The following is a 25,639-nucleotide window of genomic DNA, read 5'->3' on the forward strand; positions in this document are numbered from 1 at the left end:
CAGCACACTTCCCTTGAGATCCAGCCAGGTTTCTGTGTGTATAATAGTCTATTCCATCTTATTGCTGAGCAGTACTCTGGTATGGCAGGCTTTGTTTTGATTCTGACTAGTTATCAGCCCTAAACTGTGACCATGTAACGGGTAGAGGCTATCTTTTAATCATCTTTGTATCCCCAACAACTAGTCTGATTCCTGGTACGTAGTGGATATTAGTGTTTGATAAATGAATTTATTGCTATATAGTTTTATTCTGCTTGGTAAGTAGACAAAAGTTTGTTCTACCCAGGTGGTTTTGTTGTCAGTAGACCGTGTATTCCTTAGGGCAAAGATGTCAAAGTAACCATATTAAATATTAAAAATACTTCCGTGAGATTTGGTGGGGGAATTTTGTTGCCATTTTATTGTAGGGAGAAAAACTGTTAAATTTTCAGGTTTTCCTAATAATTTTTGCTTTCTTCATAGGTCAAAGAGCTTTGTTAGTATGTGTTATTTCCTTAAAAACTGTAACAACTTGAAGTTTGCAAGCTCAGAAACATCATTTATATCAAACTTGAAAGCCTCTTTAGGAATGTTCTTTATCTCCAGAAGGCCTGAGAAATGATTAAGTGCAATGCTCTCCTTTGAATTTAGGGAGTGTTGGTGGTCTTCAATGGTGTGGAGAGCCAAAACGTTTAGAAACTGAAGCTTCTACTGGGCAACAACTGAACTCGCTGAACCTCTCTTCTCCTTTTGATCTGAATTTTCCACTGCCAGGAGAGAATGGTCCTGCATGCCTTGTGAAGGTAATAAAGCCTGTCGCAGACCTGACGTTGACATAGATGTGTATGTGTCTCGGAAATTAAAATGAAAAACTCTTAGCATTTGTATTAGTTTTTTCTTTCTGCTGTAACAAATCACCACAAACTTAGTGGCTTAAAACAAGAAAAATTTATCACCTTACAGGCTTTAAGTCAGAAGTCCAACATGGATCTCCCTGGGGGTAAATCAGGGTCTCGCAGGGCTGCATTCCTTCTGCAGGCTCTGGGGGAGAATCTGTCTCCTTGCCTTTCCAGCTTCTCAAGGCCGCCAGCATTCCTTAGCTTGTGTCCCCTTCCTGCATCTTCAAAGCCATCAACAATGCATCTCTCTGACCATTTCTTCATAGTCACGCCTCCCTCTGACCGTAGGTAGGAAAGATTCTCCTATTTTTGAGACCTGGGTGATTAGGTTGGGCCCACCCAGGTAATCCAGGACAACCTCCCCATCTCAAGGTCCTTAATTTTTGCAAGTCCCTTTAAGGTAACATATTCACCCATTCTGGGGTTAGGATGGAGATGTCTTTGGGGGGCCGTTCTTCTGCCTGCCACAGCATTCTTAAAGAATCAGAGACTGTTTCAAACATAAGGTGGAGCAGCTTTTTAGTTCATGTCTACTTCCTTCCTGGATCACTTCTCACTTCCTGATAGCTACTTCATTTTTACCATTCTTCCCTTATCAAAATCCATTTCTCACTTGGATATAAAATAAAATAGGAGAAAAAAATCTGTTAATAGTTTGTTCTCCTGTCTTGCTTACTCTAATTTTTTAATCCTGATAAATGAATAACTGATGCAAGTTTCAGAAATAAATGATCATTGAGAATTCCATTCGTATTTGTTGTGATTTTCACTTAAATGGCACTTGAGTTACATAACACGGGGGCCAGATTCATGATATTTTTCTTGCCATGCCACAGTTAGGTCTTGCCAGTAGGAGGCTTGACAGTTACGAAAGTCCATCACGACAGACAGCTCTGGAAGTTTGTTTTTTTATTGTGAAAAACCTGGTGGCCATTTTCAGTTTTGTGTTAATCCTCTAATGTTGGATAGTCTGTGAATAACCCCAAAGTTAGTAAGTCTGGGCTTTTTTCCCCCTTCTCTTGGTGTGGTTAATAGATTTTGACATAACATGTTTCTTTTTTTTTTTTTAAAGATTGGCACCTGGGCTAACAACTGTTGCCAATCTTTTTTTTTTTTTTTTCCGATTTATCTCCCCAAACCCCCCTGTACACAGCTGTGTATCTTAGTTGCAGGTCCTTCTAGTTGTGGGATGTGGGATGCCGCCTCAACGTGGCCTGACGAGCGGTGCCATGTCCGTGCCCAGGATCCGAACCCTGGGCCACCGCAGCAGAGCACACAAACTTAACCACTCGGCCACAGAGCCAGCCCCATAACACATGTTTCTAGTTTTAGTTGACCATCATCCTTTGGGAGAAGCCTGTTTTTTGGAGTAGTGTGGTATACTGAAAACAGACATTGTCTAGGAGACAGGAATTCTGTGTTTTAATTGTTAACTTATTTGCTAACTGGCAGAACGACTTTAGGCAAGTACCTTACGTCTCTCAATCTCAATTTATGAAATAAAGGAGTTGCTTTAAGGTCCATTTCTTGCTCTAAAATCCTAAGATATTATTCTTATTATTCTTATTACTTTTACTTCAACACTGACATCTTATGCTTGCTTGGTATTACGTAGTCCTAACAGCGGGATTTTGTGTGGTCTCTTGTTAGGTCTATGAAGACTGGGATTGTTTCAAAGTAAACGATATTCTTGAGTTATATGGCATACTGTCCGTGGATCCTGTGCTAAGTATACTGAATAATGATGAAAGGTGAGTTTATTTGCTTTCTTTGCTAACTTTTAATTTTGATATAATTTCAAACTTTCAGAAAAGGTGGAGGAGAGTTAGAAAGAACACCCTTTTTCCCTTTAACCAGATTTACCAGTTGTGTAATACTTATGCCCCGTTTGCTGTGTTGTTCATTTGGGGTCTCTTGTCTACACAGATTTTTCTATACGTACATGTATTTTTCTGAAAACACTTGCCAGTAAGTTACGTACAACATACCTCCATCATACTCTAACTACTCGAGTCCATATTACAGAGAACAAAGACTTTCTCATATTTAATCAGAGTACAGCTATCAGAATTCGGAGATATACCATGAATACACAATACACTAACCCATAGGCCACACTTAATTTCACTATTTGTCTCTTCATGTTCTTTCTGGCAGGCTCTTTTTTATCAGGTCCAGGATCCGTAGGCTCACTCATTGCACTAACCTGGAACAATCCTCACCGTTTCTTTTATCTTTCATGGCCTTGACACTCTCTTTTGACTTAACAAAAAATTCGTTTCTCCCAGTTCTGGAGGCTGGGACGTCTGAGATTAAGGCCCCGGCAGATGCCATGTCTCGTGAGGGCCCATCTCCTGGTTTGCAGATGGCTGTCTTCTCTCGGCCGTCTTCTCTCTGTCATCTCGCATGGCAGAGAGCAGAGAGCCTGGACACTTTTGAAGAGTACAAGCCAATTATTTTATAGAATCTCTCTCAGTTTGGGTTCGTCTGATGTTTCCTCGTGAGTAGATTCAGGTTCTGCGTTTGACATGTGATGTTGGTTTTTGGCATTACTGGTGATGTTCATTTGGATCACTTGTTTAAGGTGATGTCTACCAGGTTTCCCTCCTATAAAGTTACTATTTTTCACTTTTTAATTGACGAGTAATTTGAAGGGAAATACTTGAGATGAGTAATTTGAAGGAAAATACTTTGAGACTATGTAAGTATCAGTTTCTCATTTAACTTTCACCCACTTAGGATTCTTGCTTGAAGCTATTATTACTGTGATGGCGATTTTCTGTCTCAGTCATTCCTTCTACATTTATTTATTCGCATTCTACTGTAAGAGAGATTTCCTTTCTCTCCCATTTATTTATTCAAGTAATTTATTTATATCAGTATGGATGTTAATCTGTTATTACTATTTATTGTGAGACTCAAATTTTCCCACATTTGGCTAGTGGGAACCACTTGAAGTAGGCTCTGGGTCCTTTTTGACAACCTTATCATTTTTGAACATATATTTTTTTACATATTAAGCTACTTCAGCCTCATCTTGTACTTGCCATGCTCCATCCCCAATATCAGCCATTTTTCCAAGGAAGACCAGTTTTTTTTTTAGTCCAGAATTCTATTAAAAATCGAGTTCTAAGTGCTGGTCTGCTCCTTGGTACTGGGTTGGCATTGCTTCTGTGCCCTTCTGGTGGGCAGGGCTAGGATACGCGCACACACACATATGTATATCTTTCTAAGTCTGTATATCAGAAACCATGAGTTCACACCATATTTCTGCTTCCAGTTCAGCATCATGGATGTCAGTTCTAGTCTTCCTCCTTTCCGTATTTGTAACTCCCATTTCTAATAGAAAGAAACCTGACTCCCATTATCCTCAGTGTATTCCTTTGCTCAGCCCTACAATACACAGAAAGTAACTTCAGAATTGTAGCCCATGCCACTGCAGAAAACAAACCTCGTAACTAGAGTTCAGTGTTCGTTTGCGGTTCTTTGTGTTTAGAATGAGGGTGCAGAATCAGAGTGCTGTGTTCCGAGGTTACTGTGTTCTTTCCTCAGGAAGTATGTGTTTTTTCACATTTAAAAGATGCAAAACAAAAATTTTAAGCAACTGTAAATAAATGTCAGTAGCAATTCCTTAATAAGAGTATATAAAACCGCTTGTTTGGCTGTTTCTGCGATTTTCCTGCTTTAGTGACTTCGTTTATGGAGGCAGCTTAGGGCACAGACTGAGCCGGATGGCCTGGGTTGGTGTCCTGGTTTGGCCACTTACTGTCTGTGTAACCTTAGGCTTCACTTCTGCGGTGCCTTGGTTTCCTCATCGTAAATGAGGGTGGTTGTGCAGCTTTAATGAGTTTGTGTGCAAAGCAAAGAACATGGCCCAGCGCTGGGTGCACACTCTGGAAAGATTGTCCTTGTCGTTCTCGTGTTTAAGGAAGACGGTAGTATGAATTGATTACTCTGTAGAGTCAGTCTGTAAAGTCTGAACATCTAAGAACATTTCAGTCATTTATTTCAATCATCTCACAATAAATCTATCATCTGCTAATTTATTTAGCAAATCTGAAGAACTCACACTTTATTACACTGCTTGTCACTATTCAAGTGAGGTATATGTAAGAATAAAATTTAGGAAAGAAAAGTAGCAAGATAGAGATGAATGGATTCTCCACACACTGAATAATAGATTCCTGATGGTTTTTGAGACATGCTATGACATATTTGATGTCCTAGTGAGAGCTCAATAAAGAGTATCTGTGTTTTGTTTTGTTTTTAGGAAGATCAGCCCTGAGCTAATATCTGCTGCCAATCCTCCTCTTGTTTGCTGAGGAAGACTGGCCCTGAGCTAACATCCATGCCCATCTTCCTCTACTTTTTTTTTTTTTTATATATATATATGTGGGACACCTACCACAGCATGGCTTGACAAGCGGTGCCATGTCTGCATCCGGGATCCAAACCGGCAAACCCCGGGCCGCCGAAGCGAAACGTGCGAACTTAACCGCTGCACTACCAGGCCGGCCCCAGAGTATCTGTGTTTTGAAATAACTCAAGTGACATACTATATCCCATTTAGTGCAGTGACAGCAACTGAGTAAAAATGTTATTGTTCGTGAAGATTAGAATACATACATTATATCATAATATGACGTAACTAGCCTGAAATCTGTGCGATGTAATGAATGAGGAGCCATTTCCTGTTCTTTAAGGAGGTATGCAGATGGAACTGTTGTTGGCTTGGTCTGATTTGCTTTTCAGAGATGTATAGTATTTTACATCTGTCCAACTGAGGCATCTATGAAGGGAACCTTTATCCTCTCCGTAGGGATGCCTCTTCGCTCCTGGATCCAATGGAGTGCACCGACACAGCTGAGGAACAGAGAGTGCACAGCCCTCCTGCCTCCTTGGTGCCAAGAATTCACGTGGTTTTAGCCCAGAAGTTGCAGCACATCAATCCGTTACTGCCTGCTTGCCTTAACAAGGAGGAGAGCAAAACCTGTAAGTGTAAGTGCTGGAGCCTCCTGACCCAGACTGCCACCCCGTGTGTGCGGGAGTGGCCCGTGGCGTGTGCTCGCGGTGGAGCTGCGTCAGGTCCTCGTTCGTCAGAATAAGTTTCCCTAATGATTGCCATTTCTTTGCCCCGTTTTCCTTTATGTTAATTCTCTTCATTAAAATGAGGCAAAAGCAAGTGTCCAAGCCGTCGTGGTTTGAAGATTGGCATCGCTTGCTGGCCAGTGTTTTAAGTCTGTGCTGGTCGCCTGCTGACTTGCAGGGCTTCGTTCCCTAGAGTTGTTTTTTTAGCCTGAGACACTCGAGAGGAACTGGTGCATGTGTTCTGAATCTGGTCTCCCTTCCTTCTCCAGTTGTTTCAGGTTTCATGTCTGAATTGTCTCCAGTCAGAGCAGAACTGCTTGGCTTCCTCACTCATGCCCTCTTGGGAGACAGCCTGGCTGCTGAGTACCTTATATTACATCTCATCTCCACAGTGTAAGTGCCCTGTTCCTCATGGGCCTTAAGGGAGGTTTGGGCTTTGTTGGAAGTGGAAAAGAGCGGGAAGGTTTCTGAGGTGATTTGTGTGTTTTAGTCTACAAGACTCAACATCAGGTGGTTTTTCTTCAGAGTAACAAGTGTTACACCAAGTCACAAATTCCTTTGTCACCTTTTCTCAGTTTCACATTTAGCATTTTGATTATGTCTTCTTAACTTTAAGAGCCAAAATCAGATAAAGAACCTGGCTGATGAGTAAAATGAGCTATTTGGTCTTTTTTGCATTCTGACTTCCTGTGTCTTTACACTTCCTGAGGCTCTGTCTGCAGACGGTCAGCGAGGTCCATCGTGTGCACGTCTCACTTGTGTGAGGACATGAGCACCTCTCCCTTTCACTTCACTCTAGTTCTCTGTTTCCTGATTTCAAAAGTAACATGTGTGCCTTCAACAAGTTCCAAGAGCATAAAGAAGAAAACAGAAATTGTTTGTAATCTCACCACTTAGAGCTGATCTCAGTTATGACACTTTGGAACACGTTCGTATCCTCTTCTCTTGGTTACGTGCGTATGCATCCCTGCATGGATCTTACCATTTGACTTATGCTACACGTTCTCCCATCAGAACTCTTCATGAACTTTTTATGGTTGCACAGTATTTCATTATAGACACTTGTACCATTTCCCTACATGTTAAGTTTTTCTCTATTATAAATAACACTGCAGTAAACATCTTTGTCCTGTAAATCTCTCCTCTGATAGGATTTGAGATAGTAGTACGTAATGATGAGAGCACAGACTCTGGAAACAAACCGTCTGTGTTCAAATCCCAGCTCTTCCACTTCCTGGCTTACAACCTTGGGCGTGTTACTTAAAATTTCTGTGCCTCAGATTTCTCATCTGTAGAACGAGGATAGTAATACCTACATCGGAGTATTTGGGGATTAAAGAGAAAGCGTTTAGGCACTCACAACAGTCCCTGGCACGTGATCAGCACTCGTGTATAAGTATTGGCTGTTATTTTTATTGCTGTGATTCTGATAAATAACCAGAGTGATCTGCTTTATTTTTAATGACAATATTAAGCTAATTTTTCTTTGTTTGCTTTTTGATGGAAATCAGGAAATCACCTGAATATCTTATTGGTTGATCTTTTTTTTTCTAGATATACAAGAAGAGATGTTCTTCCACTAGGAAAATTTACTGTTAATTTGAGTGGTTGCCCGCGGAATAGTACCTTCACAGAACACTTATATCGAATTATTCAACATCTTGTTCCAGCAGTAAGATCAATATAAATACGTATTATAAACCTAAGCACACTTTTAAAATCCATCTAATTGTCTTTCATTCAACCCAAATATTTAGCTTTGAGATTTTAATAGACCTCATTAAGGGGAAACAAAGCCTGCCAAATTCCATAATTTAATATGCACTCCCCCCTAAACATGTCACTTTTATTGCCTTACCACAAATTTCTGTAAGTCTCCAATTAACGTGATTGCGCTAACTCCCTTAAAATTGTACTCTCAGTTAATGCCAATTTGTTTGTGCAATTTGGTATCCTTTGTGCGCATTAAAATCTTAAATCTAAATAAACTCTAAATTATAGGACCATATTCCTTTTAGCTGAGGTAATAAAGATCTGTGGCTGCACTGCCCCGATTTTAATGCCCGTTTGGAAAGCTGCGCCACCTCTGCTTGTCAGGGCGCCTGAAAGGCAGTGTTTGTGTGGTGGGGAGATCTTGGGAACGGGGGAAGTGGTTTCTGACTAGTAGTGTGACTGGCGATGCTGGTTGCTTCTTGCTTTGGGAGTATAGCGGTCGCGGTGGATCATTCTGGTAACCAGTGTTTCTTGAGTGTCTGTAAGCGCCAGCCGTCTTCTAGGCGCGTCAGAGCAGCGGTGGACCAAACAGCCCAGCAGTTCTCACTCCCCTCGACTCAGTTTACTCTCTTAAAAAATTATGGAGGACTCAGGTGTGCTTTATGTGGGTTGTATTTATCATTAGTTTACCATATTAGATTAGAAACTAAAAATATATCAACATATTCATTGAAAATAATAAATAGCTTGCATATGAACATAGTAAAATATATTTTTTTATAAGGAGACATTTCTTTCCCCTTTTTTTGTTTTTTAAGATTTTATTTTATTTTATTTTATTTTCCTTTTTCTCCCCAAAGCCCCCCGGTACGTAGTTGTATATTGTTAGTTGTGGGTCCTTCTAGTTGTGGCATGTGTCATCTGCTCAGGGTGGCTCGATGAGTGGTGCCATGCCCGCGCCCAGGATTTGAACCAATGAAACACTGGGCCGCCTGCAGCAGAGCGCATGAACTTAACCACTCGGCCACGGGGCCGGCCCCAAGTAAAATATTTTTATAAAAATATTTTCCCAAACAAAAAAAAATTAATGATAAAAGTTGACAAAAAAATTAGTGATAAAAGTGACATTGTTTTACATTTTTGCCAGTCTCTTTAACGTCTGGCTTAACAGAAGACAACTGGGTGGATGGTCATGTCTGTTTCTGCATTCAGTCTGTTGTAATATGTTTTCACTGAAGCATGTTAAGGAAAGCTGTCCTCACGCGCATGGCAAAGTAGTTGGCGAAGGAAGGACTGATTTAATAGCCTTTTCAGATAACTGGATATTATTCTTTGATACTAGACCAAAACTGTCCATGTGGCATTCTTTTAAAGGATAGCTGTAAGTGTGAAACATGAAATCTTATCTTCAGTGAGTTTTTCCTGCTCTGCTGTAGTAAATTCATTGGCCCATCTTGCACGCTGAATGGACCTTTTATCCATGCATGATTTCGACTCATAAACCCCATAAAAGGGTCTTGGCAATTCCGTGGGAGTTCCCTGGACCACATTTTGAGAATTACGGAAATAGGTTTTAAATTATTGTGGTGGAGGATCAACAAACAATAAGTAAATATGTGGTCTGTCATTGAAGTGCCATGGGGAACAGTAAAGGCCCAGGAGAAAGGGGATCTGGAGTGCGGGGCGGGGCCGGGGGAGTTGCTGACGCTTACAGCGAGGTCAGAGAAGGCCTTACGGTAGGGTGGAGTTCAGGGAGAGACTGGATGCAAGTGTGGGAGCAACCGGGCAGCTGTGTTGGGGCAACTGTCCATCCTCTGCGGGGAGCACAGGTGCAGAGGCTCTGAGGCAGCAGCGCGCCTGGCATGTTTGAGGAACAGGGAGGCTGGTGTGGTGGATGCGGAGTAAGCACTAGGGCAAAGGGTAGGAGGTGAGGTCTGAAAGGCAGCCCAGGGCCAGTCAAAGCTGTGAGGCCAAGATTTAAGTAGCACATACTTAAGACACAAATGATACTTTTAAGTATGAAAGAGTTATTCGAGGAAGGTGCTCAAGCATGGTGTAAGGTATTTCTTTTTTTCTTGATTTTTGAGGAAGATTAGCCCTGAGCTAACATTTGCCACCAATCCTCCTCTTTTTGCTGAGGAAGACTGGCCCTGAGCGAACATCCGTGCCTATCCTCCTTTACATTATATGTGGGACACCTACCACAGCATAGCTTGACAAGTGGTGCCATGTCCACACCCGGGATCCGAACCGGCGAACCCTGGGCCGCCAAAGCGGAACGTGTGCACCCAACCGCTGCACCATCAGGCCGGCTCCTTTTTTGTTCTTTTTATTCTACATCACTTTGTTGTGGGTTTGTTTTTTTACTGTTTCATTTTTACCATATCCCACTCCCTTACATTACTCTCGTGTTTATGTCTAGCTGGCCCTGAAGTTTTTCTGAACACTTGCCTCTTGAAGATCTTGTTTAGTTTTCACAACAGATAAGGATGAGTGGCCTGCTTATGCTCCTATGGAGCTAGACACTGCTGTGCCACCCTTTAGTTCAACAGGCTCTGCTGCTTTAGGGGTCGTTTGCTTGCACCTGTGATGTGGTCATGTTCCCCCCCTCCCCTTTTCTTTGAATTACGGAGCCAAAGTACAAAAGTCCTCTACATTTTGAAAATATGTCTTATCTCTTCCTTGACACCCATCTCCACCCCTGTCACACGTACTGCTTCTTAGGCTGGAGTGAGAGAAGAGGAGAGGGAGGGGAAAGCCGGTGCAGGGCGCTTGAGCCCGGTGCGCTCAGGGAGCTGGGGAAGGAGGTGCACGTAGGTTAGGCAGACATTCCGCTCTGGTGAGCCCGGCCGCAGAGGGAGCACGTGGCCTGGGTGAGTCCCGACACCCACAGCACTGGCCACAACCCAGCCTGCTCTGTCTGCTCCTGGGTCTTTCTCAGAACACTTTGTTCAAAGTGTGCAGGAGTCGATGATGCATGAATATGATGTTAATTCAAGGAGCATGGAGGGAAATTAAGCTTCTCTCTCCCCATCTGGATGAGTAAATATTTTATTTTCTGTTTTACTACCTGTCATAGGTTAAAGACGTTAAGCTTTTGGGTATTTGATATATGTTTCTCACTTGTCTATCATTTGTTTCTGGTTCACTGGTAAAATTAAAATTAGAAGAATACGTAACAGAACAGTTGAGATAAAGCAGCTCATAGAATCAGTGAAATTCTTATTTAGGCTATACAGATGATTTTTGCTTCTAAGAGCTCAAAGAAACCATGAGACCCCTCCCTTAGAAATTGATAAGATCTTTCTTTCCATATAAAACAGTGTTTAACCCCAAATAGCCATTTTCTTGAAACGGGCAGCTTCGTTCACTGCTCACTGAGAACTTTCTCTGTGCAGTCTTTCCGTCTCCAGATGACTCTGGAGAACATGAACCATCTGAAGTTCATCCCCCACAAGGACTACACGGCCAACCGCCTGGTCAGCGGGCTCCTGCAGCTGCCCAGCAACACTTCCCTCGTCATCGATGAAACGCTCCTGGAGCAGGGACAGCTAGACACCCCAGGTGTGTGCACGGACACTTCCCTTCCGGTTCTCACCTCCCACTAAAGCCACACTGGTAATGACTTTTTAAAAGAAGAACTGTGAACAAAATTCACATTTCACAAGTTTTTAAGATAAAGCCTTGCCAAATGAATTTGGTTGAAGTGGATATTGTAAACTAATAAATTGGGTACATCAACTGTATTTTGTCGTAGTTTATGAAAATAGTACAATGATAGAACAAGTAAGTAGAAAGTAGCTTTTTAAAGGCTTTGGAAATTTTGCCTTTGGTCATATATTACCTCAAAAGAAAAGTGTAGAAAAGATCTAATAAAACGTTCTTTGCCAAAGTGTGAAGTTTGAAAATTTTTTCAAAGAATATCTGAAAAAACTACTTCGTAGACTGAATGGTTTTACCTGACCTCAGTTGCCGGAGGTGTTATAATAATGTCACAAGGAAGCAGATTGCTTTGTGCTCAAATGAGAATAAAGATGACATTTTGCTGGTTAGAAGTTCAAGAGGTAAAGAAGAGTTAAAAATCATGTAGACTGGGTACCTTTAGGGCAGAGGTGAGGATAAAATCATTAAAATTCATAACATTATTCCTATGTATAAACATAGTTTCAGTTCTGCCGTATTATTTTAGCCCCGTGGACACACCACAGAGGAAGTCGTCATACTGACTGGGAACCTCGTTTAACACCTAGCTGCACACCACATGCTACTAATTAGATTTGGGGGTGCCTCGGCCCCAGAACCCTATTTGTCTAGCTTGACAGATACTGTCTGTGCAGCCTATTACCTAATGAATATTTAGCTGAGTCAGTTAGACAGTGCCTCATAGACTTTTTTAAAGCAGTAGAAACTTCATATCTTAGAACTACTATCAGCAACACTAATTTGTTTGGGTGATTAAAATCAAATCACTGAAAAATCACTGTCTTGCTTTTCTAGGCGTGCACAATGTGGCTGCCCTGAGCAACCTGATAACTTGGCAGAAGGTGGATTATGACTTCAGCTATCACCAGATGGAATTCCCCTGCAATATTAATGTTCTCATTACTTCCGAGGGGCGATCACTCCTGCCGGTACGGCGGGTCATTTAAAATGGAGGGAGGCTACCTAGGAGAGAGATCTATATTTTTGTTTTGTTTCTTGGTAATGCTTATTGTTAATAAGTTAAACTTGCTTAAAAAATTGTGGCTGCTGATTGTTAATAAGGGAATTGATTATTTTGCTCCTGCCTTGGGATGAAGAACCAGGTATCAGCAAATCACAAAACAAAGAAGAAAGGTGTTGATAGCAGAGACTCCCACCCCGAGGCCTGGAAAGTAGAAGCTGTCTGTAAATTGCCTGCTAACATCCAGACCTTTGTTCTTGCTGCCTCTGTCCTATTGTGTTCTGCCCATCTTATGTGAGAAATATTTTAGAGTTCCTTTTAAAATGTTCCTAATCACCTGGTAATCATTTTTATGCTTTATGATGAAATGCTCTGGTAAGTCATCAGAGTGACTAATGAAGAAAGCTTTCAATTCTGAGTCTTTTAATCATGAAAAATACGCCCAATTGTGTAAAAGGTATATAGTGTCTCTGTATAATAGTGTTCACCTGTGATTTACGAGAAACCACCTGTGAATGAGAATGAAATGGCCCATTGGTAAGTTTTCTGTGGGAAAGTGTGATTTGCTTTATGTGGTTTCTAGAAATGCAGTTCAGTAAGATATAGAGTACACATTACATGATTAAGGAAACATCTGAAACATTGTCATTAGCTGCTTTTTCGAGCTTGGCTACCTTTTTTTGTAGTTTACTGATGCCACTGAGGAAACATTCTGACTAATCAAGAAAGGGCTAACTTTTGTAATTGTTGCTGAGGTAGTTATACTGCAAGGAAATTAGTGTTAAAAAGTGACCTCCCAGGGCTGGCCTGGTGGCATACTGGTTAAGTTCCTGTGCTTTGCTTCGGTGGCCCGTGGTTCGCAGGTTCGGATCCCAGGTGCGGACCTAGCACTGCTCATCGCGCCACACTGTGGTGGCGTCCCACATTAAATAGAGAAAGATTGGAACAGCTGTTAGCTTAGGGCCAGTCTTCCTCAAAAAAGAAAAAAAGTGACCTCCCCCCATAATAAATAGTATTTTCTAATTCCCTTAGGGGCTGATAGAGATGATGCAGCCTCCTGAAAATTTAGATTAATTTAGGAATTTGGAAAATACTGTGTACTATTTCTCTTTTTAGGCAGATTGCCAGATCCACTTACAGCCACAGCTCATTCCACCAAACATGGAAGAGTACATGAACAGCCTTCTCTCAACGGTGCTGCCTTCTGTGCTGAATAAATTCCGCATTTATCTGACCCTTTTGAGGTTCCTGGATTATAGCATATCTGATGAAATAACCAAGGTATATTTAAATAAAGCATTTCCCTTTGTTGAATTGTAATATGTAATCAATTTCTATTTACTGTAATTACTGATAAGGTAATTTTGCTATTTGTTTTCTATGTCTTGTCTTTTTTGTTCCTCTTTCTCCATTATTCTCTTCTTTTGTTTGAAATAGATATTTCTAGTGTACTGTTTTAATTTCCTTCTCTTTTCTTTTACAATACTCTTTTCCTCAGTAGTTGCCCCAGGGGCTACAACTAACATCTTAACTGTAAGCATCTAATGCCAGTTTAGTCACAGTAGTATCCCATGCCTTCTCTTCTCCTTTGTGCTTTATTGTCATTCGGATTACATCTTTATACATTAGACATCCATCAACACATTTATAACTATTGCTTTTTGCATTTATCTTTAAATCAGAGGGGGAAAGTTATAAAGAAAAAGACATTGACACTGCTTTTCCTAGTTACCTGTGTAGTTACCTTTACCAGCGATCCTCCCTTTGAAGTAACTCCTTCAAGTCACTGTCTAGTGTCCTTTCATTTCAGCCTGAAGAACTCTCTTTAGTATTTGTTGTAGGGCAGATCTGCTTGTGACAAATTGTCTTAAGTTGTTGCTTATCTGGAAATATTTTGACTTGTTCACTTTTGAAGACTAGTTTTGTTGGATGTAGCATTCTTGCTCCATAGGCTTTTTCTTTCAGCACTTTGAGCATGTCCTCCCACCACCTTCTGGCCTCTATGGTTTCTGATGACAAGTCAGCTAGTTTCTGATGAGAAGATTCTTTGTACACAATGCATCATTTTTCTCTTGCTGCTTTCAAGAGTCTGTCTTTGGCTCTTCACAGTTTTAACTGTGATGTGCCTAGGTGGATCTCTTTGAGTTTATCATACTTGGAGTTTGTTGAGCTTCTTAGATGTGTAGATTAACGCACATTTTGGAGAGTTTTCAAGAAATCTGGTAAGTTTTTAGTCATTTAATTTTTTCTGCCCCTTTCTCTCTCCTCTTCCTCTGGCATTCCCATTATATGTATGTTGGTAAACTTGATGGCGTCCCCCAAGTCTTTGAGGCTCTGTTCATTTTTCCTCATTCTTCTTGCTTTCTGTTCCACAGACTGGATAATTTCAGTTACCCTATCTGCAAGTTTGCTGAATCTTTCTTCTGCCTGCTCATACCTGTTGTTGAGCCTTTCTACTGAATTTCCAGAGTTTTGAAGAAGCTGATTTTGATCATTTTTGCTACTGTTCTTTTTCCCTTTAATGGTGGAGAGAATTTTCAGAGGTCTTTGCCATTTTCACTGATGTCAACTTTTCCTTGTGTTTAAAGGCATCGTGTTTGCTATGCAGGTGGCTGACATATCTGTTTGCCTGGCCTTCTCAAATGATTCTGGGTTTTGTTATTTTGTTTGGAATACTTCCATCAGTAGAATTATTTATATGTGTAAAGTTTGGTCCTCAGTCCCTTCACCCATACTATCTCATTTGTCTAAGAGGCAGGGCGGACTTCATTTTTACATCAATCAAGGGACGATGTTACTTTCCTTTTCCCTACAAAATGCAATTGTCATTTCTTCATAGGGAATAGTTCTTAAGTCAATGTACTCTTTTGATAAAGGCAGTTGAAGATGACTTCGTGGAAATGCGGAAGAATGATCCTCAGAGCATCACTGCTGACGATCTCCACCAGCTGCTCATTGTAGCTCGGTGAGTAGTGTGTGTCCATGATTGCCTTGTCAGTAAGCTGTGGATAAGTCTTCTAATTTATTTAGGAATAACTGAGGCAGACTTCTAAAAATGGAAACGAACACTTTCCTTTATATAAAACACCATGTCAAATGGCCCATTGACAGGGAATGTGTTTGGCCAGTGATCACTTTAGTGGAACAGGCATGCTTCTTGTTCTTTAAGCCTCAAAGAGTGCATCACCCTCCAAATTTGACTCTTAAAAGATTCGTTTGTACAAGTCTAACTTGGCTCTTGACTTGTCTGTAGCTAGCCGGACAGTTTTGTCTCCTAACCCAGTATTCCTTGGTCTTAAAAATAGACAGATAAATCAAAAGGTATTATTCTAGGTCTAGACTTAAACTTGTTTCTGTATTTCAAACCAGGTTTCTGTCTCTCAGTGCTGGTCAGACAACGCTGTCAAGAGAACGGTGGCTGAGAGCCAAGCAGCTAGAGTCTTTAAGAAGAACCAGGCTTCAACAACAGAAATGTGTAAATGGAAATGAACTCTAAAGATCTGATACCTATGAAAGAGTAATGGGCAACTTGTAGCCACATTATTGTAAAATTCAAATATCATTTATACCACGTTGTTTTGTAGATAATTTCTATCAAAAACCAATGACTTTTCCTGAAATCAAGCCTGGTAACATCTGAAGTTTATATAATAATATTCAGTAAGGGCTTTTACCTTACTGATTTTATGGAGCTTTTGAAGTTTGTTTTATAATTATATAAATTAGTAATGATGTATAAAAATGTATTTGATATTAAAAGTTTAATATTGATAATGTTGCTGATTATACCATTTCCTTAGCTTCAGCTAAGTCATAGGCCCAACTCTGTTGAAATGCTAATGACAAATACACTTGAAGAAAATTGTTACAATTCCGAAGTCAGAGGAATTGTTCACTTCAGATTTTTATGTCTTTCCAGTTAACAGTGGGTCTGAATGTGTTTGGTGGTCCAAGTTTGGGGAATGGGGTGTACTTGCCATTAATTCACATAACCATGTGAAATTCTGTAGTATCATTTCCCAAACATTTGACCATAGCAGCTTTTTTCCATTTCACAGTTGTTAACAGCCTGCAAAATTACCTTTTTTCATGGCAGTGGTTCCCAGACTTTTGGATTTCATGGACCAGTAATATTTTGTAAAATTTGGGGGACTGACAGGGTTGCCAATTTATTTTGCCAAGTTATCTGAAGAAATCACTGTATTATCATCACCATTTCTTTTTTCATAAAAGGACAATCTCAAAACAAGAGAGTCCTTTAAATTGAATAAATGTAGCTTTTAGAAAAAAAAATACTATATTGTCCTTAATTTTCTCATTTCACCCCAGTGAATTTGGGAACCACTGTTTTATGGGAGTCACTTAAGGGGGCTGCCTTATGAAGTTGTTTTGCCCAAAAATGAAAAGAGCAAAATAGTAAACTTTTTTAAAAAAATGCCGCCTTTAGAAAAAAAAGGTTTTTAATTCTTTTCCTAATAAATGTCATTTAGTTGCTTTGATGATTGTACTGGATTTTGAATTTTATAAGTTTACCAATTAGTTCCAGATGTGTTAGATCAAGTACCATTATCTGCTAGTCCAGGAACTCCCTGGTCAAACTGTAGCTAGGTTTATCCCCAGACCAACTAAACACTTTTATGTTAAAACTGTAAAGGAACAAAAATATCGACCCATAAGCTAGAAAGTGACTTTATATAGTATAACAGTGGCATCAGGAATCTTTGGAAAGGTTAGAACACTACTTTTTTAAGCTATCAGTGATTATATATAAAGATTAATTTCTTTTAGTCAGTAACTTACTTAGTTGGAAACATTAGCGATCAGTTAAAGGATTCCTTAAATTGCCCCTCCCGCCAAGGCCTAAATTGACATTGCTAACCAAGGAAACAGGGTCAGCCTTGAAAATCAAGGAATTTATTATGCCTGATGAACTGAAGTGAAAATTACTGGTTGTTTAACTTTTCCTAAATTCAAATCTATTTTTATAAACTAATGTAAATAATCTGTTTATATTTAGAATTCTAACTGGTTTTCATTTTTATAACTGATAGCCTAGACCTTCCTTAAAATTTTAGAAATAAAACAAAGGCTCAAGTGGGTTTGTAAGAATAAAATTCAGCAGAGTAGATTAGCTACTGTGTTTATTGTGCCAACGTGAACTGTAATTTACCAAAGAGTTCATAATTTGCTTGGTCTTGCAGAAAAGTTCCCTTGAAAGGAAAACCCTCTTCCAAATAAATAAAACTTCCCAAATTACCAGTATTTTGGGCTGTTTTTCATGAATTATGACTCATCACACATGATCCTCACTGTGAAAAAGATCCTGTGTCCTCTTGGTGGAAAACCCTTACTAGAGGCAGACTTAAATACGGGAGGCGTGCAGCCTGGCGTCGCCCGACCGAAGCCCCGCTCAGGGAGGCAGGAGATTGGAATGCTGGGTTTCAGAAGCCCGTTTCTCCCCTGTCTACACACGTGGACATTAAAGTTTGTTGGCCTAATGCAATGGCAATCCTAATGGAATGATCAGGAAACTGGACAGACATCTCTATTACCCTGATTGGAACTAAACATTGCCGCCTTTAGTTTTCAAAAATCACTTTAGAACTAATTTCTGTGGTGCTTAAACACTTTATCACATGATCTTGGCTTACATTTTCTCTCATGTCGTGGGACACAATGTTTTCAAGACCCAGAAAAAACCTGGTAAGAGTAGAATAAAGCACTCAGTTTCAATATTTGGGTTTTAAAATTTGATGGTCTGTGATCCATTTCATCATTTTTAAAGTCATGAAAACACTTCAAAAGAGTAAAATATTTGGAAAGGGTGGGACCAAGTGTTCAGTTATAGCAAACTTACCTTAGGAATTCTTTAATCTGATTTAAAATCAAACCCTTCTCTTTAAAAATGTTATTCAAGGAATTTTCATACACACTGTCACTTTAAATTACAATGGTATTTTATTTAAGTCACCAGATTTGACACTTCAAAAAAATACTACTAATAAATAACAAAAGTGGAAACACTTATCAAAGTTACAACAGACAATGTTTAGCTGAGAATCACTTCAACGGTAAGGCTATAAAGATACTAGACAAACCAATACTTGTTTGGAATAAAATATGCAACTTTCTTACTGCACGGGCTTATGGAAGAGGCCCTGGTTCCATGGGGTCAGGGTTACAGTCATAAAACCAGTTTTAGCACAGGCGTGCTCCAGACTAAATTTTCAGTAGTTGTGACAGTCTACACAAGATGTTAAGGACTTATGTCCCCTGCAACTTGAAGCCTGCCTTCAAGAATTACCAGTATCCAATAAATGTACCTTCTTACATTCTGGAAAAAATAACAAAAATTTAATAGGTGCTGATATTCATATCTCATGTCTCCGGTTTTCTGACTGACAAGTCCTAATGCTCCTAGATTCTAGGATGTACAAGGTGGCAGAATATTTTTAACTCATTTAAGTAGAATATGGGGAAAATTAAGATCAAATGGGCATGTATTTCTTGACTGTAGTGCCAATAACCCTCAACTCTTCATAAGGAATCGTTAAGCTGTCAAAACTAAACAAATAGTTTTTTATATTCAAATGCTTCTCCTTACCAGTAACACTTTAGTCACTAAAAACCTTACCTTGTAGAGGTAATACACAGAAGTGAACAGAAAACAAATTATGAAAAATGCTAATCCCCTAAACGTATCCACATCCATCCTGTAAGTGTCTACTTCATACATTCCACCCACCCACCCCACCCCAAAAAAGGTTCAAGTTACGTCCCAAAGTAAGCTATTCCTGCATTACTTTCAAAGAGAGAAACTGCTCTGTAGTGTATAAGCTACTCAGGTCTACACATTTTAGGATGATGCACTCCTGTCGTCCTGGCTTTCAAATTTGGAAATCTGCTCAGGTTCAGACTCCTTTTAAAACCTTTCCCAATAAACAGAATTTGTGATCCCTAGATTCAAAGACAGTACAAGTTAAAGTAGCCTAATACGTGAAACCTCCCTTTTTGGATTAAATAAAAGCCACAGGAGGATTCTTTGTGGCTAAAAACTAAATCTGAATTATTCGTGTCTGGCATTGTGTAAATATATTTTTAAGTTCATTTTGCTGGACTTCATTAACCACTTCAGGTTCCGCAGGGCTCTTCTGAACCTTTGCCACTGCAAAGTTTATCCCCTGGGTTAATCCAGCTTGGGTAATATTAGCAACCTGGACCATGGAACTTCGAATCTTTGCAAAGGGAGAGACTGCTCTGCTGCTGCTCTCTGGAGAAGGAGTTACATGAAGCCCTGTCTCAAGTTCAAGCATGCTGGATCCGGAGCCAGGGGTCTTTTGAGGTAACACTGAATGTACTGGTTCAACCGACAAAAACTGTGGGCCTGTTGCAGAAAAAGACACATCTAACTGAGATGGTCGAGAAGGTATCTGTTCCACTGATCCTGATTGGGTTTCTTCATTAGAAACTTGATTGGTCATTCGATTTCCTTCCTCACTAGCCTGCTGAGAAAGAGACCTGGTTTCCGAGAGCTGGGTGATTTTGTTTTGTGCATCTTGTACAAATCTGTGGCAGTAAATATCCACAGGCTTGGCAAAGCCAGTCAGTATGTGTATGTTGTCAGCTGAAGGACTTTTCTTCAAAGGAGACTCATGGCCTTTTCCAAGCCCACTTCCATGAGCAACAGTAACCTCTGAAGGAACGTGAATGCTAATATCAGTGCTGCTGACAGACTGGGATCGACTGCCTACTCGAGGTGCTGAAGCAATAATACCACAACTAGGCAGAACATAGTCAATTGGGCCTACATTCTCTAAAGAACTAGCTAGCTGCCTGTCTTCATCAGACTTGGAATTTGGGAGGAATTCATCAGAGTGGTATGAGTCATTATCTGAAGACATTTCCCCATCAGACTCTGCCTGGACTTTATTATCCATCACACCTGTGTTTTCCATGGTTTCAAGATTACTGTCTGATTTCCAAAGATTTACTTTTAAGTTTGGTTTTGGAAAGTTAACTTTCATTTCAGGTTTTGTAAAGTTTCCTAGCTTTCGCAGATTGCCAATATTTACATTGGATTTGGTCTGTTTCACTTTCTGATTTAGAGATGAAAATTTGCTCATTAAAAATTTTTTTCCCTGGGCCAAAGAGCCTTGGTTTTGAGATCTGATACCAATGATGTCTTCATGAGGTTTACTGCTCTTCCTACAAATCAGAAAAGAAAAATGTTAATTCCCCATAGAATTCAATATACGAGATCCAATTATTAATATAACTGAAGACTTGGCTATTTAAATTGGCCCCAATTTCTTGAAAACAGTGCACTGCTAATTGATAAATTCTGATAACCCCTCTGAGCTGATGCTAGATTGAGAATAGCTGATGCTCTTGTCCCAGAGAAATATGTGAGCTATATATGTAATTTTAAATTTTCTAGCAGCCACATTAAAAGCATGTTAAATTTTAATAGTATTTTACTTAACCCAGTATAGACAAGATATTGTCACTTCAACATACAGTTGTCCCCCGGTATCTGTAGGGGATTGGTTCCAGGACCCCCAGGATACCAAAATCCACAGATGCTCAAGTCCCTTAGCTCAGCCCCCTGTATCTGTGGGTTCCACATCTGCAGATTCAACCAACCATGGATCGTAAATACAGTACAGGAGAAACATAGTACACGATCTGCAGTATAACCAATATTAAAGATGATTAATGAGATATCTTATTCTTTTTCATACTAAGTCTCTGAAACAGCTAATGCGTAGCATTTTACAACAGAGCAGCAGAAGCCTTTGTAACCGACACTGACAAGTTGCCCCTAGGCACTGACTGGGACCCGGTAGCAGGGCTATGTGACTTTAACCCCACACAAAGCAAGCGGGCTACAGCTGTGTCCTGCATGCGCTGTCTTCCTCAAGCAGGTCCTGTGGTGCACTGAAGAGTCACCGAGTGGAAACACTACATCTGCAATACCTTAATCCTACTCAGTGAAGCTCTTCACAGTAACTGGATTAATTATATTGAGTTCTTCTGTACCAAACCCTTGTCTTTAGAGCTGATCATTGTTACTGCATGTTTCCTTCAACTGTGTTCTCCATGGGATTCAGAGAGGAGGGGAAGGCTGTGGAAGAAGGGAGGGAAACCTGCCAAGAATAGCCTCAACCTGTGCTTTTGTGCATTATTCTGAGAATAAATTTGCTTCAAAACAAAAACAAAAAGTCCACGCCCAAAAGTCAGACTAGTCGCATTTCAAAGGCTCCACAGCCTAAATGGCTACCATTAGGGCAGCAAAGATCTATCATATCCACAATCTAAACCGGCAAAGGCAATAGCGACTATAAATGGGAATCGACAGCACCTTAACTAAAGCTGTCTACACACATTCCAATTTGGCTGAATTCAGTTACAGTATGTTTAAAACATACTGGCTGTATTCTCTACAAAGTTATTTAAATATAATGTTCCTTCTCTTAAAAGTATATTTAAGAGTTTTTAAATATATCACTTGTGGCCATAATTTAAACAAAAAGTATTTTCTTTTGATCCACAGAAATTTGATACTTCCCTCTCTAAATACCAACACAGCATGTGATTTCTCCTCCCCTTACAAATACTTCTAAGGAAATAAGACTGGATGATAATGTCCTTATTCTTGAGAGAAAATCAAAGTAGTATAACTCACCTCTCAAGTTTTTTCTCAATTATAGGTACATCTAATCCCATGGCTTGCTTGGTGATCTGCAGCATCTCTGCAATGCACTGAAGGGTATCTGAAACCCAAATATAAATGCTTGCCAGCTTCTCCAAAAAATACTAAAACAACAGCAGTTCTAACTCACAACCCTAAATGAAATTTGTGGTTTTACAATTAAATACAAATTTATTTGCCACAATTTACAGAAAACTACTACTTATTCATTACTCCCCCCACTAATTCAAAATGTTCTTTAACAGAAAAGTAAATAAAGAACAAAAGAACAAAATCAATTGGAATAAAAAGTTTATACTAATTCAGCTGTCCAAACACTGGGCTAGATGCCAAGGCAATAGATGTGAACAGGAGACGCATGGTCCCTGACTACTATTCACAAGAAGCACATGTGGTGGGAAAAGCCCTGGCAACAATATGGCCAAACACACTGAGAATTCCCATTATGGATTCCCTTGCCCCAAACTACATCATTAGTTCAAATAATCTCCCTGCGTTGCTGGGAACAAAGCTGCTTTTTCAAGGTCTCAAGTCACAAAGCTATTTCCAGAATCATGCAGTTGGTCATGGTATGTACTGTCTCAATTCCATTTGGGCCTATGAGAGCAGATAAAAAGTTATCACTGAATACTTTCATCTCTTCATTACCTTTTCCATCCTCTTCTGGATTGCGCATTACAGCTCTCAGCGTGTGGAAATAGCCACTTGCTTCCTTATATCTGTAGTGCAATCGCATGCAGGAGAACTTTGGCTTACCAAAAAGAGTGGGTTCAGGACCTAAAGACCCAAATGAATATGTGTAAATCTTTCACATAACATTCACTTTCTTCTATATCTTCAAAAGACCAACACAATCATCAATCAGGTATTTAGCACATTTTCTTCATAATCTAAATGAAAGCACACAAAATACAAGCTTATTGTGACAATTTGGTTTGATGAAGCTACAAAAAACACCTTCAGTCTCAAATATTTCAACTTTCTCTTCACAAGGTAAGTAATAACAATACAGCTATTATTAGATTATAGTCATCACTCATCTCTAAAGAATAGAAGGGCGTCAAGAAAGAGACTACTAGAGGGCTGGCCCAGTGGCGTAGTGGTTAAGTTTGCCTGCTCTGCTTTGGTGGCCTGGGGTTCACCAGTTCGGATCCCGGGCATGGACCTACGCACCGCTCATTAAGCCATGTTGTGGTAGGCCTCCCACATATAAAATAGAGGAAGATGGGCACGGATGTTCACTCAGGGCCAATCTTCCTCAGCAAAACGAGGAGGATTGGTGGCAGATATTAGCTCAGGGCTAATCTTCCTCAAAAAATAAATTAATTAAATTAAAAAAAGAAAAAGAAATAAGACTACTAGGGATATTCCTTTCTGGTTCTAATAAGATGTTACCAGTTGCTTAAATAATTTGACCCACTCATGGAAGAAACGGTATTCTATGACTTGGTTAGTATGTTAAAATTTACCTATTTCTATTTTTTCCAGGTCTTCTAGACTTAGCCGTTGATACTGGTTTACCTTATCAACTTCATCATCATAACTAGATAAAGGGAAAGGGAGTAAAATGAGGATTAAAATCAAAAGCATATTTGGCTTGTCAGCTGAGATATAATAGTAGCAACTACTATGTAGTTAAAATCATCCACAGCACAATACATTCTAAAGAGTTGAACATAAATATTTTAAAAACTAGATGAAATGAGATTAACATATATAGTTCAATAGCTAAAGGAAAATCAGTGTATAGATCTTACACTAGAAGAAATCAATTACAAAGCAAAAATAATTTCAGTTTTATAAAAACTTTTACCAAAAAAACCAACAAACCTAAAACTTAACCTAAAAGAAAGGAAAAACACACATACATACATATACTGAAGCTCTGTAATTGTGAATACAACAGATAAATCTCATATCCAAAATCAAGAATGAAAAATTCATATGGTCAATGCCACGAGGCACTTGGGACAATGACTAAAAAAATGACAGTTCACACAAGACCAAAAAGAAAGCAAATATTTACTTAGAAAAAAATAAAAGTCAATACTGGTAAGGCTAGGAGGAAGATGTGTATTTTTGCTAGTGGCATTGTTAATTGCTAGACATCAACCTGGCAATAAACCACAAAAGTCATACAAATTCATCATAACCTTGGAACCAAAGAGAAGTGCAAGCATGTGCATGCACACACAAAATTATCTGCACAAAGACAGCTATATCATTCATAATAGCAGAAAGGGGAAGTATTCCAATGCCTAACAATGGAAATATTTAACAATGGTATAGTAATAAAAACAATGATATGTGGTCATTAATAATAAAAATATATTAAGTACATCAAAACTTGGGAGATATACAGAAACTACTACTAAATGCTAAAAACATTATTAGATAAATGTGCTGATTCTAACTCTAAAATCACATTTTCAACTTAGTAAAAGGAAGTCAGAGTGATGTAACAGTTATGTAAAGAGGTTCTTTGAAGTTTCTTAAAATATAGTAGAAAACCATATTCTTAAAAATTTTTTTGTTATAAATTCTAAAAAGAAAATTTACCCAAATTTAAAAAACAAAATTAAAAGCTTTAAATTAATAAGCAACTTACTAGGCCACGTAGTAGGCAGAGTTAGAAAGCAGTAACAGCACATCCACATCTCTGTGAGTAGCATCGATGAGGCTAAACAAACACAACACCGGGAATTAAATATTTTCACTTTCATCTGCATTTTTGCCAAGCTTACTCCTACAGCAGAGCCACTAATGATAAAAGATTGGTCAAGGTAAAACAAAACAAAACAAATCAAATAATCAATGAATCCTACTTCTGATGTTAAATGCATCCAATCTATCCATTTGGAAATTAAGAGAAAAAATAAAACGACCCAATTTGGGAAGGAGTGGGGAAAGGCAGAGGGAAGGAATGGAGCTGAGAGGCCCCTCAGTGAGAGCAGCCAAGGAGGAGGGAGCAGGCAGGAAACGGGATAATGGGGGGGGGGGGGGAGCAGGGGGGCGGGATCAGAAGGGAGAAATTGTCCAGATTCTCTCACATGACCCAACCTTCAAAACCACACTGCACATTTAGGATATTTTTACACTCATGTAGAATGCATCCTTTGAAAGAATTCTACATAAATATAACATTTACGAGTAAAAGTGGAACCAAGCCCAAAGCTACTCTGCATTTTTCTTACAATAGATTAATTTACTTGGCTTTTAAGGAACAAGTAAACATTTCCTCTTTCTAAATCCATTTTGCCCTATTTTACCTCCACCCAAAAATCAAACATCAGAATAAGGGTTAGACATTAAGTAAGTGCTGATGAACCATTAAACCAAAACTACAGTAAGATACACGTATTTGTAAGGTCGCGAATAAGAAAATGGTCAACGCATAAAATCTACTAATAACAGACAACAGAGGCAGAATCTGAACTCAAAACTTTTCCTCTAATGTTAATAACAGCCTTTGCAATCAAAAGGTGGAAATTAATCTGCGTTCTTCTATTGGTCCCCAAATTGCACTGTAAGAGTGGACATTTCTGCTTAGAATCTCACACCTATTTGCCAAGACTTACCAAAACG

General features: G+C 39.4%; 2 protein-coding genes across 7 annotated transcripts in view; one reads left to right on the forward strand and one right to left on the reverse strand.

Moving 5' to 3' along the window:
- Positions 1-17,604, forward strand: part of MCMBP (minichromosome maintenance complex binding protein) — a 44,729-nt gene extending 27,125 nt beyond the window's left edge. Inside the window, exons 7-16 of one of the 2 annotated variants that reach the window (XM_014849223.3) lie at positions 631-782; positions 2,529-2,629; positions 5,698-5,876; positions 6,236-6,359; positions 7,521-7,638; positions 11,078-11,243; positions 12,177-12,310; positions 13,459-13,623; positions 15,219-15,307; positions 15,712-17,604. In XM_014849223.3, the coding sequence (XP_014704709.1) occupies positions 631-782; positions 2,529-2,629; positions 5,698-5,876; positions 6,236-6,359; positions 7,521-7,638; positions 11,078-11,243; positions 12,177-12,310; positions 13,459-13,623; positions 15,219-15,307; positions 15,712-15,838 (1,355 nt within the window). In that variant the 3' untranslated portion in view covers positions 15,839-17,604. The remainder of the gene's footprint in view (positions 1-630; positions 783-2,528; positions 2,630-5,697; positions 5,877-6,235; positions 6,360-7,520; positions 7,639-11,077; positions 11,244-12,176; positions 12,311-13,458; positions 13,624-15,218; positions 15,308-15,711) is intronic. The other variant, XM_014849224.3, reaches the window with a different exon arrangement.
- Positions 17,605-18,281: 677 nt separating this feature from the next.
- Positions 18,282-25,639, reverse strand: part of INPP5F (inositol polyphosphate-5-phosphatase F) — a 96,511-nt gene continuing 89,153 nt past the window's right edge. For 4 of the 5 annotated variants that reach the window (XM_070482175.1, XM_070482172.1, XM_070482155.1 and 1 more), the window contains exons 16-20: positions 24,663-24,734; positions 23,524-23,597; positions 22,703-22,831; positions 22,028-22,115; positions 18,282-20,547 (exon numbers count right to left, since the gene is read on the reverse strand). In XM_070482175.1, the coding sequence (XP_070338276.1) occupies positions 19,398-20,547; positions 22,028-22,115; positions 22,703-22,831; positions 23,524-23,597; positions 24,663-24,734 (1,513 nt within the window). In that variant the 3' untranslated portion in view covers positions 18,282-19,397. The remainder of the gene's footprint in view (positions 20,548-22,027; positions 22,116-22,702; positions 22,832-23,523; positions 23,598-24,662; positions 24,735-25,639) is intronic. The other variant, XM_070482160.1, reaches the window with a different exon arrangement.

The sequence above is a fragment of the Equus asinus genome, chromosome 2 (genome assembly GCF_041296235.1).
Source record: "Equus asinus isolate D_3611 breed Donkey chromosome 2, EquAss-T2T_v2, whole genome shotgun sequence".
Classification (NCBI taxonomy): Eukaryota; Metazoa; Chordata; class Mammalia; order Perissodactyla; family Equidae; genus Equus; species Equus asinus.